The following is a 12,393-nucleotide window of genomic DNA, read 5'->3' as shown; positions in this document are numbered from 1 at the left end:
ATTAGAAATAGATTATCCCAGAGAACAAGGGATATAATACACAAGTGGAAGCTTTGATGAACCAACTTTGCATTGACAAGAAGATGTGCAAACGGAGTTACATAAGCCTGTGCAACAGCTTTGTGTAGTCTGAAAGCTTACATGCTTTCTCTCCTCCATCCCAAGAAGCTACTCAGTACTATCTTTTCTGATTTTGTCTCACTTGCTATTTAGTAAATGTATGTGTCTTACCTCTTTTAAAGGAGGGAGCTCTTAATAAGTCTTTGTAAAATGAGTAGTAAATGGCACCATCACCCTGAAATGTGATTTCTCGTTCAAGCTCCTAGAAAACCAAAATCAAAAAACCAAAATCATATTCTCATTTTATATTCATTTGCCTGGATGACACAACCATCCAATGAGAAAGGATACATCTTTAATAAATCATGGGGGAAGTTCGACTGGAGTGTCATTTCCATTCATTAATAACCCTAACAGCAATAATGGGTGATATTCAACTAAGTCATACTCACAACAAACTGAGTGCAGACAAGTCCAACAATTTCAATGGGTCTGCTCTATTGATGAATGTTGGATATCACCCAATAATAGTAAGATTTATTGAGCTATTTGTCAATGAACTTCCACGAGTGGCTCACTACAAAATGTTAACAAGATTTAAAAGCCAACAGTAAAACACAGCAAAAGAACAAAAAACACCTCCTCCTTGCACAGAGGCTATGAAAAATATTTCAATGGAAAAGACCTGGGGCAGCACAAAACTCCAGTTGCAGCTTCTGGCAATTGCAACAGCACACTTGTTCACCACAATAATGGGAATTAATCTGGAGTATCTATGAGCTAAAAAGAGCTGCCTTTGTGTTCCTTTATGACAGCCTAACTATCTTGATACTGGTACTCCATCTGGTAGAAGGCCTTTTCCAGCAGAGAAAGGTGTCTGTACCCACCCGTCCTATAAGCAAGATGCTTTATCACACTTCAAGTTCAGACCAGCCCAATAAAGGGTGCAGAGAAGGGGGGAAAGGGGACATGGCCTGGGGAAAGTTCTGAGGGCCAGACAGAAAGGCTGAGAGGGCCACATTCAACCCAAGGGCTAGAGACTCCTCTCTTCTGAATAAGGTAAAGATAGGGTGTTTTCCGTATTGTTTGTAATTATGATTCTATTTCCTTACCGGCCTGCCAGAGAACCAGAATTTGCGCTCATGGTATGTAGAAAGGTACATGGCATACATCATTCCACTTATGACTGCTGCAAGACAGCCAAAGAAAAGCTTTGCGAAACGTGGAATGAAGACATCTGTAAAGGAATGTTAGGAACGTCACATGAAGCCACCAGAAAGATCTAGGTCTTGAGCACAAAGAACAAAGCTTTCAAGGCCAAACCAATGGTCTGCCTAATCCCTTATTCTTATATCATTCAGTTCCAATGACCTGATCAAGAGTTTCCAACAACACACAGAAGCTACAGACCGCTGTGTGGGTAGTGCCATTATATACTTTAGTCATTATATAGTTCAATCTGGAATTTCCTGTTGCTGTTTTTCCTATCTAGCTTCCTGAGGAGTGTGTCCTGGTCTAAGCCTTCCAATGCCATGACCTTCCCCTCTTTGGGGGATGAGGATTTGGAGGAAGAACTGAAGGAAGAACTGTTCACAGGGGCGAGACACACTGGTTTCCCATTCCCCAGAACCTCCAGCACAGAAGGAGTCCATTCTGTCAACAGACTCTGTGGCCTGAGGAAGTCACGTCATCACCCTCCAACTTTGCGGACTCCAGTTTAGATGCTCCATCAGAACCACTATTTCCACCACTCTGTAAGCTGCTGAAATGGGCAGAAGAACTTTAACCAGGAAAGCTTCTCTCACTGAAGACAGAGCTTGCCACCCAGACTGAACTGGAGCATTATTTAAGGGGAAACTGCAGTTCTCGGAGTTCTTTAGGGAAAAGCATAAACTGATTTCGTTTCTAGCTACTGTACATTTCTCATGTAGATGGCCCATCAGCAGTACGCCTGTAGGCAAAGGAAGCGATGCACGAACGTGACTGCTTTGCAGAAGAGTAACTGTGAAACCAGCATGAACTGCAGAGTCAACCACTAAGACAGCCTAGCCTTTTGCTTGGCAGTCGTTCCATGGAGAAGAGACAAAATGGTCCACACTTGCAGTAATTGACTGCTAGCCCAAAACTAGCAGTCAATTACTGGAAATCAAATATCATTTACTAGTTTAAGAGGTTTGATAATATGTGTTTTCCCTGCTGGTCTCAAAGAAGAGGGCTTCTCTCTTCCACAGCCAGCACAGAAATGCAGGCTCCTAGTTTTGTAGTCAGCTAGTATTTATTCTTTAACAGGCTAGAGAAACTTTTGCATGTTGATGTACAAGGCTGCACTATTACATAGTGTGCTGAAGCCACAAGTTTTTCCCCCTCAATGTAAAGATTTTCACGTGGTGCAACAGAAGAATTGCAAAGTGAATTTGCAACACAGAGAAAATCTTAACCCATATACATGATTTTACAATGAAAGAAGCAGAGCGCCACGCTAAAAAAAAAGGCACAACTTACATCTTGGAGATTTTTTTGACTTTTTCGTTTCCTCGTCGTTTTCTTCAGGAGCTTTTCCTTCAGCTTCTGTACTGTTCGGCTTCTTTCTCTGCTTCAGATCTGCAGCTCCTGACAAGAGAGCCAGAAGTTATTATTGGGCTGCAATCCTACAAATACACATTCTCTCTCTTATCTGGGAACAAGTCCCATGGAACTCAGTGGGACTTCTTCCAAAAAGGATTGTGCCTCATCAAGTTTTCTAATTAGGTGTGGTGCCCATATATTAGCATAATGCTGAACAATGGCAAGCATCAGCCCAGTGAACTGTCTGTGCTCAGGGTATTCAAAGGGCAGCCTTCCTACATAAGCAGCCAGACCAGTCACCATCATAGTCATAGTCAGAGGCCCTGTTTTGCATCTCACTGACCTCAACAGAAGGCTGGCCGGCATTTTCAGTTTTAGTGCCCATGTTGTGGAACTCCCTAACCTGGGAGGCCCAAGTGGACCCCTTTCCATGGCACTGAAGAGCACCGAGGAACAATTGCAAAATAACAAATAATAGGTATCAGAAGGCAAGTGCAGAGTGAGGGCACTTGCAGGCAGATGTTTTAATCCTCCCGCTGTGCCAATTCTCCTCTGCCAATTACTATCGCTACCTTGGCTGATTTTAACCTGTTTTTAATTCATCCAGATTCCAAGGCCAGAAATTAAGTACATGGGGAGGGAAAGGGGGGAGGGAATTGGCAGGAGAGTCTTCAGACACAAGACTTCTGCCCACTGACACTCCTACAAACTCCCACCAACACATTCACAAGAAAAAAGTATTTTAAAAGAACTGGGGGGTTTTGGGGAGGGGACCCCTAAATTGGGGAGAATTCCCAAAAAGGGCCCAACGAGGACTGAACATGCTCAGCAGGCACTGACTGTTGTTAGGGAGGGGGGCTGAAAATCAAGGCAGGGGGAATGAAATGGCCAGAACCCTGAACAGCTCCCCACTACAACATTTTCTTACAGGTTCCAGTGGCGTAGCGTGGGGGGTGCAGGGGGGGCGGGCCGCACCGGGCGCAACATCTGGGGTTAGGGCAAATCCATGGGTTAGGGGGCGCAAATTCATGGGTTAGGGGGCGCAAATCCACGGGTTAGGGGGCGCAAATTACTTGCCTTGCCCCGGGTGCTGACAACCCACGCTACGCCACTGACAGGTTCTACTTGTGATCTCCTATGAGAAGACCTCCTGCAAATCTGTGTGTCAGAGGGAGACTTTTAGCTAAGTAGAGATCATTATTCCAGACTGCATCTGTACTGGAACACTTTTAAACCATTTTTATATGTGAAGCTGTTTTTTAATTATTTTTACACTTCTCTGGTTTCACCATTGTATCTATTTTCTTTGTTCTATAATTGTGCCTTTTATTGTTGTAAACTGCCTTGGGACCTTGTGGTAAAGGGCAGGTAAGTAATCTATTTTAAAAAAAGGTACAGCTTTGAACACTACAGCTCTATACCACTGGTTATTTTACCGCACACAGACAAGACTATGCAAATTAACGTTTTTTCACACAGTTGAGCTTCAAAACCTTATTTATAACAGGAAGGTCTAAATAAAAAGCATTAAAACACCCACACTGTAACACAGAGGAAGTCAGCTAAATGACGTACATGTTGATTTTACAGACTGCTGAACTGTGACCAGAACACACAAGCAAAACTGCTTCTGTTTAGTTTCCTGCTGCTTTAAAAACAAGGGAAATATTGTTTTCACTCCTGAATACCTTTTACCAAGGTGAAAGGGAAAGTTGAGCAAGGTTAAGTGCTAAAAATAGGTCTACGATTTTCCATTCTGACACATAATTAGGATGGTTAGCATTTCAAAGGACCCCCATTATGGGGGCAGGGGAGGGGACTAGAAGCTATTAACCACAATCTACAATACCTAAATAGAATCTCCCCATCTCCAGGGGTGAAACACTTCTGAATACCAGATCCTTGGAAAAAACAAGGTCCCATCTGCACTATACATTTAAAGCAGTATCATACTAACTTAAACAATCATGGCTTCCCCCAAAGAATCCTGGGAAATGCAATTTGTTAAGGGTGCTGAGAGTTCTTAGGAGATCCCTATTCCCATCACAGAGCTAAGATTCCCAAAGTGGTTTAACAATCAACCCCAGGGAACTCTGGGAATAGTTAGCTCACTAAGGGGAACAATAGTTTCTAAAGTTTCTCAGCACCCTTTAAAAAGGATTCTTTGGGGGAAGCCATGACTGTTTAAAGCGGTATGATACTGCTTTACATGTATGGATGGGGCCACAAGACTCTGTGGGTCTTGGCCAAATTCAGCAGGACTCTTCATGCGTTCTTATGAAACAAGTTTGTCAGGCTCACGAAGCCCAATAAACATTACAAACCTCTTTCCACAGAGAAGATAAAAATCTCACTCATCTCACTCTTGCATGTTGATTGCCCTCTTAAAAGACAAAGTCCAGCAACTGGAGGAACGTGTAGCTACGCTCCAAAGAATTAGAGAGCTGGAGCTCTTCTTGGAAGCAACAGAGCACACCGTCTCCACCAAGGAGGAGACAGGGGACTCCCCTGAGAAGGAGGCTAGTTCACCAACACAGGAGCCAGATATATGGAGAAATGTGACTCAAAGAAGTAGGAGGCCCAGGGTTCGCTCTGATTGTTTAGAAATACACAATCGCTTTGAGGTCCTCTCCCCTAGCATGGAAGACGAAGAGCAGACTCCATTTGAGGATCTCTCCCTCATTACAGTCGATCAGGTATATGAAGACGAGCAGCAAAGTCAGTCCTCAGGGAATATGCAGGCGACCGTGGAACGGACAGCTCACGGAAGAACCCCGACCAAACCTAAGAGGAGGCGTGTAGTGGTGATAGGGGATTCCCTACTGAGGGGAACAGAAGCAGTGATCTGTGGGCCCGACAAGATGTCTCGGGAAGTGTGCTGTCTCCCCGGGGCTAAGATCCAAGATGTAACTGATCGACTGCAAGGAATCATAAAACCCACTGACAAATACCCCTTCCTCTTGGTTCATGTGGGAACCAATGACACTGCAAGCAATAGCCTCCAGAAGATCAAAAGAGACTACGAGGCTCTGGGCAGGAAATTGAAGCAATTAAATGCACAAATTGTCATTTCATCTGTCCTCCCAGTTGAACGACGTGGCCCAGGGAGAGAGGGAAAAATAGTGGAAGTGAACAGCTGGCTTCGCAAATGGTGTAAACAGGAACGGTTTGGATTCTTAGATCACGGACTGCAGTTTCTTGAAGATGGACTTCTGGCAAGCGATGGGCTGCACCTCACAACGGTTGGGAGGAATGTTTTTGCCAAAAATCTCAGAAACCTCATCAGGAGGGCTTTAAACTGACTAATGTGGGGGAGGGAGACAGTGCTCCTGAAGGTAGGAGTCTATCAGTTGATGAAGATGATCATCCAAATGTCATAGACCAAATGGAGCAAACAGCACGCAGACCTAGTGGTGGGAGGAAAAAATCCTTAAATAAGAGACACGGGGGAATGATTAATGGACTTCAATGTCTGTACACTAATGCGCAAAGCATGGGAAATAAGCAAGATGAGCTTTGAGCTCTTGGTACAGCAAACTAAACATGACATAATAGGCATCACTGAAACCTGGTGGGATAAGTCCCATGATTGGAATGTAATAATGATGAATGTAATAATAATGAAATACAATCTATTTCAGAGAAACAGACCAGACAAGAAAGGAGGAGGAGTGGCGTTATATGTCAGGGATGTGTATACCCTGTGAAGAGATCCAAGATTTAGAACCTCAAAGCCAAAGTGAGAGCATTTGGGTCAAAATTAAGGGAGAGAAGAATAACAGTGACCTCATTGTGGGAGTTTACTATAGATCCCCAAGCCAAACGGAGGACATAGATGATGCCTTCCTGGAACAGATGGCCAAGCATGCAAAAGGAAGGGAGATAGTAGTAATGGGGGACTTCAATTACCCAGATATTTGTTGGATGTCAAACTCAGCCAAGAGCATAAGGTCAAACAGATTCCTCACTGGCCTTGCAGACAACTTCATTGTCCAGAAAGTGGGAGAAGCAACAAGAGGAACAGCCATTTTAGATCTGGTCCTAACCAATGTTGATGACCTGGTTAGTGGGGTAGAAGTGGAAGGATCATTAGGCGCGAGTGATCATGCTCTTCTGAAGTTTACTATACAGCGGAAAGGAGCAGCCAAGCATACTAGGACTCAATTTCTTGACTTTAAGAAAGCCGACTTCATAAAACTTAGGGAAGTGCTGGGTGAGATCCCATGGACAGTAATACTAAAAGGAAAGGGAGTTCATGATGGCTGGGAGTTTGTTAAGAGGGAGATAGTAAAAGCACAACTTCAGGCAATACCAATGAGACGGAAACATGGAAGGTGCCTAAAGAAGCCAGGGTGGCTATCTAAAGAACTTTTAACTGAGTTAAGATTAAAAAAGGATGTGTACAAAAAATGGAAAAGGGGGGAAACCACCAAAGAGGAATTCAAACAAATAGCCAGCACGTGTAGACACAAAGTCAGAAAAGCTAAAGCACAGAATGAACTCAGGCTTGCTAGAGAGGTTAAAAGCAACAAAAAAGGCTTTTATGGGTATGTTCGTAGCAAAAGGAAGAACAAAGAAACAGTGGGGTCACTCAGAGGAGAAGATGGTGAAATGCAAACAGGGGACACAGAAAGGGCTGAACTCCTCAATGCCTTCTTTGCCTCAGTCTTCTCTGATAAAGAAAACAATGCCCGACCTGAAGAATTTGGAGCAAATGATTCAGCAGAGGAAACACAGCCCAGAATAACTAAGGAGATAGTACAAGAATACTTGGCTAGTCTAGATGTATTCAAGTCTCCAGGGCCAGATGAACTGCATCCAAGAGTATTAAAAGAATTGGCAGATGTGATCTCAGAACCACTGGCAGTCATCTTTGAGAATTCCTGGAGAACAGGCGAAGTCCCGGCAGACTGGAGGAGGGCAAATGTTGTCCCTATTTTCAAAAAGGGGAAAAGAGAGGACCCAAATAATTACCGCCCAGTCAGTCTGACATCAATACCAGGGAAGATTCTGGAGCAGATCATTAAGCAAACAGTCTGTGAGCACCTAGTAAGGAATGCTGTGATCACCAATAGTCAGCATGGATTTCTGAAAAATAAGTCATGTCAGACTAACCTGATCTCGTTTTTTGACAGAATTACAAGCCTGGTAGATGAAGGGAACGCAGTGGATGTAGCCTACCTTGATTTCAGCAAGGCATTTGACAAGGTGCCCCATGATATTCTTGTAAAGAAGCTGGTAAAATGCGGTCTTGACTATGCTACCACTCAGTGGATTTGTAACTGGCTGACTGACCGAACCCAAAGGGTGCTCATCAAGGGTTCCTCTTCATCCTGGAGAAGAGTGACTAGTGGGGTGCCACAGGGTTCTGTCTTGGGCCCGGTCTTATTCAACATCTTTATCAACGACTTGGATGATGGACTCAAGGGCATCCTGATCAAATTTGCAGATGACACCAAACTGGGAGGGGTGGCTAACACCCCAGAGGACAGGATCACACTTCAAAACGACCTTGACAGATTAGAGAACTGGGCCAAAACAAACAAGATGAATTTTAACAGGGAGAAATGTAAAGTATTGCACTTGGGCAAAAAAAATGAGAGGCACAAATACAAGATGGGTGACACCTGGCTTGAGAGCAGTACATGTGAAAAGGATCTAGGAGTCTTGGTTGACCACAAACTTGACATGAGCCAACAGTGTGATGCGGCAGCTAAAAAAGCCAATGCAATTCTGGGCTGCATCAATAGGAGTATAGCATCTAGATCAAGGGAAGTAATAGTGCCACTGTATTCTGCTCTGGTCAGACCTCACCTGGAGTACTGTGTCCAGTTCTGGGCACCACAGTTCAAGAAGGACACTGACAAACTGGAATGTGTCCAGAGGAGGGCAACCAAAATGGTCAAAGGCCTGGAAACGATGCCTTATGAGGAACGGCTAAGGGAGCTGGGCATGTTTAGCCTGGAGAAGAGGAGGTTAAGGGGTGATATGATAGCCATGTTCAAATATATAAAAGGATGTCACATAGAGGAGGGAGAAAGGTTGTTTTCTGCTGCTCCAGAGAGGCGGACACGGAGCAATGGTTCCAAACTACAAGAAAGAAGATTCCACCTAAACATTAGGAAGAACTTCCTGACAGTAAGAGCTGTTCGACAGTGGAATTTGCTGCCAAGGAGTGTGGTGGAGTCTCCTTCTTTGGAGGTCTTTAAGCAGAGGCTTGACAACCATATGTCAGGAGTGCTCTGATGGTGTTTCCTGCTTGGCAGGGGGTTGGACTCGATGGCCCTTGTGGTCTCTTCCAACTCTATGATTCTATGATTCTATGATCCGCAATCACTAAGAACAATCTAGATAATCTCAGTCAGCATTGTAGTCCCTTATCCAGAATTTGGAGATTTTCAGATTTACCCACTCTGGAAGAATGGCAGATGAAAGTGATGGACTATATGGAATTGGCGGAGATGACTGGCAGAATCCGAGACCAGGGAGAAGAGTCGGTGGAAGAAGATTGGAAGAAATTTAAGGACTATTTACAGAAACACTGTAAATTTAATGAATGTTAAAATGATGTCAGAATGAAATGAAGCGGTTTTAGCAACAATGTTAAAAAGGAGCATGTAAAAATGATTTGTTAATAGATGAAAATATAAGGTTATAATATGTTAAGATAAAGAACTAAGATAAAAACAAAGAGGGAAAAGGATTTGCTGAATTAACTACTCGAAATGGAATACAAAAAAGGGAGGTGTGAGGAGGTCAGGGAAACAAGTGAATGAAAGGCAAGACATTGAAAGATGGACTTATTTTTTACTGTTTTTTCTTCTTTCTTTTTTTTCCTACTCTGTATTTTGTATTATTTGTTTTTTTTTTTTGTTTTTTTCTTATTATTTTTGTAATCTTTTTTTGAAATTTGAATAAAATATCATTTAAAAAAAAAACAGAATTTGGAGATTTTCAGAGATGCAAATGACATTCTGAATTCTGAGCTGGTCTGTCCAGATGTTTAGGATATCTAAAATACTATATACTGATCTTTGAAGGTAAACACATTCACAATACCAAACAAACCTGATACGAGCAGCACTATATTGTGCAACAAAGCCAAGAATGTTATGATGTGATAAGGTCATATCTAAAGCAAAATGTTAAGTTTCCTTTCAAAAATAAGTATCTGTAAAGGAGATAAGGAGATTGTCCAAGGGTGCAAAAACAACAGTTGCTTAAGGTCACTGTCCGGCCCCACTTCTCTTAATCTTTTCCCAGGTTGGGGAGCGAGCAGAGTGGGTGAGTAACAGAAATGGGAGGTGGAAGAGGACAGGTGGTTTATGGCTGCAGGTGTGTATGATGGTGGATGCAGACTGGGGAACAGGGCACATTAAACATATTGCAAAATGAGATACAAGCAGTATCTTGTCAATGAAAAATACACCAGCTTGCAACGACGGCAATAATAAATAAAAGTTTCTCTTGGTGCCAATTGCTCAACTACCTTAAAACAAGCATGATATAACCAAGCCAGTGCTTCAAGGATAACAGTGTTAGGGTAACAGGCCACCACTAGTCTTTTTTCTTTAATGCACGCTCATTTGGAGGATGCTTGCAAAATGCATGCATAGACTTTAACTGCTTAGGTAGGTTTAGCTTATTAGTCAAAAGTTAACACTTGACTGAGCACATGTACTGCATCTGAGTTTTTTATATTGCAAAGACCACTGTTGCATTTGAGCCACATGGAAAACTCTCATCATCTATACGTATGTTGAACCTGTCACCCAGAAGTAGGTTCCACAAAATTATTAAAACTTTAAGACAGTATGCTTCAAAGAATGAAAAAAACAACTTAATAATATTATGTTTAGGTTATGTAGCTTAGACCAAATTCTGTTCATCTAATTGAAGGAAAGGGGAAAGAAAGATAACAGTAAGCCAAATACAGTGGTATCTCGGTCTATGTTCACGAACTATTTGGGAAACGAACTCTGCAAAACCGGAAGAAGGTGTTCCAGTTAGCGAGCTTTGCCTCAGAAGCCAAATGGTGGAAGGGCACCTGCAGCAGGAGGCCTCAGTAGGGAAAGCACGCCTCGGTTTAAGAACGCTTTGGTTTAAGAACGGACTTCCGGAATGGATTAAATTCGTAAACCATGGTAAAGGTAAAGGTAAAGGGACCCCTGACCGTTAGGTCCAGTCACGGACAACTCTGGGGTTGTGGAGCACATCTCGCTTTACTGGCCGAGGGAGTCGGTGTACAGCTTCTGGGTCATGTGGCCAGCATAACAAAGCCGCTTCTGGCAAACCAGAGCAGCGCACTGAAACACTGTTTACCTTCCCGCCAGAGCAGTACCTATTTATCTACTTGCACTTTGACGTGCTCTCGAACTGCTGGGTTGGCAGGAGCAGGGACCAAGCAACGGGTACCATTGTATAAAAATCTGGTGGTGTGTTAAATGAAAGTATCTGTTTTTACATTAGTTTATAGAATTGTCCTTATAGATATGAGTGTGGTTAAATATTCTGAGATGTAATTTGGGGCACAAATTTGTTGGTAGGGACGTCACATGATACTTAAGAAATACACAAGCACTTTTGTAACTCCCAGGCTGGGGTACTAACAATGCACTCTACATTGATCTGTCATTGAAAACTGTTCAGAAACTTCAGTTGATTCAAAATGTGGTGTCTCATTCATTGTCAGCCACTGAGAGCACAGTACAACCATGCTAGGAGATCTGGCACTGGCTTCCAATTGGCTTCCTGACACAATGAAAAGCACCAAAGCACCAGTTTCAACCTTTAAACCAGGGGAACCGATTTCAGTCCGAGGCCCACATTCCCCTCTGGGTGTAAATTTGACTTTTGTAAGGTAGGGTAGTTTCCACATATGCTCACAACCCCTCTCTATCCTCCACACAGGCAAGCAAGAGTTCAAGGACACATCCCAACCTGGCAAAAACTCTTTAAGGAAGGTGCAAAGCAGGGCTGGTTAACAGTGTGGCCAGGGTGGGTGTGCAGCCTGCAGGGAGTCCTGAAGGCCAGGCATGAAGGGTCCCTGGCCATTTCGGTCCCAGGCCAAAGATTTTCTAACCCCACTTTAAACCTAACTGAAAACAGCCTTGGTCCAAGGGGGTGCTGGGAGAGCTCAGAGTCCTATCTTTGCCAGAAGCTAAAGACCAGGACTTCTCTTTCATCAATAGATCTGGCAGGCCATCTTGCTTCTGTTTCACAAGGTTGGTGCAACAATATTTTTGTTGCAACAACCGCTGGAGATGGAAAGGCAAGATCTTGCTGAGCTGACATATGTCTTTCTTTCTTTCTTTCTTTCTTTCTTTCTAACAAGAACCAGATAGAGGGCTGTTAATATAATTTTGTTCCACTTCTTCAAATGTCTATACCTGCCAACTTTGGTACAAGATATGCTGTTTATTTGTGCATTTAATACAATCTTGCTTAAACCTTGTTTCATCAGAAGCCACCTTGAGGGTCCCATCAAATCACACCGGCGGTTTAGACTTTTCAAAACTTTAAAAAGGCACAGAAGATGGAAGCAAATGAGTATGAAAGCCCATTAAAACAAACATGGGTTGTACCTCCTCACACAGAAAGCTCTTCCGTGTAGGAAGACGCACAAGAATCCCATATAACGCAGAGAGCACCATAACCATCACACACCCCTGTTGGGCGCCTGCAGATTTCGCTTCCCCCCCAAGTGCTTCCTGTCCAGGGAACTCCTTAACAGGCAAAGCACATTCCTTGAAAAAAACCAACCGCTTA

At 43.3% G+C, this 12,393-nt stretch overlaps 1 protein-coding gene across 1 annotated transcript in view; it reads right to left on the bottom strand.

The window, feature by feature from the left end:
* Positions 1-12,393, bottom strand: part of DPY19L4 (dpy-19 like 4) — a gene marked incomplete at its 5' end in the record, with an annotated part of 68,224 nt that overhangs the window by 17,001 nt on the left and 38,830 nt on the right. The window contains 3 exons of the mRNA XM_083624257.1: positions 232-322; positions 1,173-1,297; positions 2,563-2,670. Coding sequence (XP_083480383.1) covers positions 232-322; positions 1,173-1,297; positions 2,563-2,670 — 324 coding nt within the window. The remainder of the gene's footprint in view (positions 1-231; positions 323-1,172; positions 1,298-2,562; positions 2,671-12,393) is intronic.

This window comes from Podarcis filfolensis, assembly GCF_964270895.1.
Source record: "Podarcis filfolensis genome assembly, chromosome: 7".
NCBI classification, from domain to species: Eukaryota; Metazoa; Chordata; class Lepidosauria; order Squamata; family Lacertidae; genus Podarcis; species Podarcis filfolensis.
The sequence above is the reverse complement of the archived record's forward strand: the minus strand, read 5'-3'. Positions and strand labels throughout refer to the sequence as shown.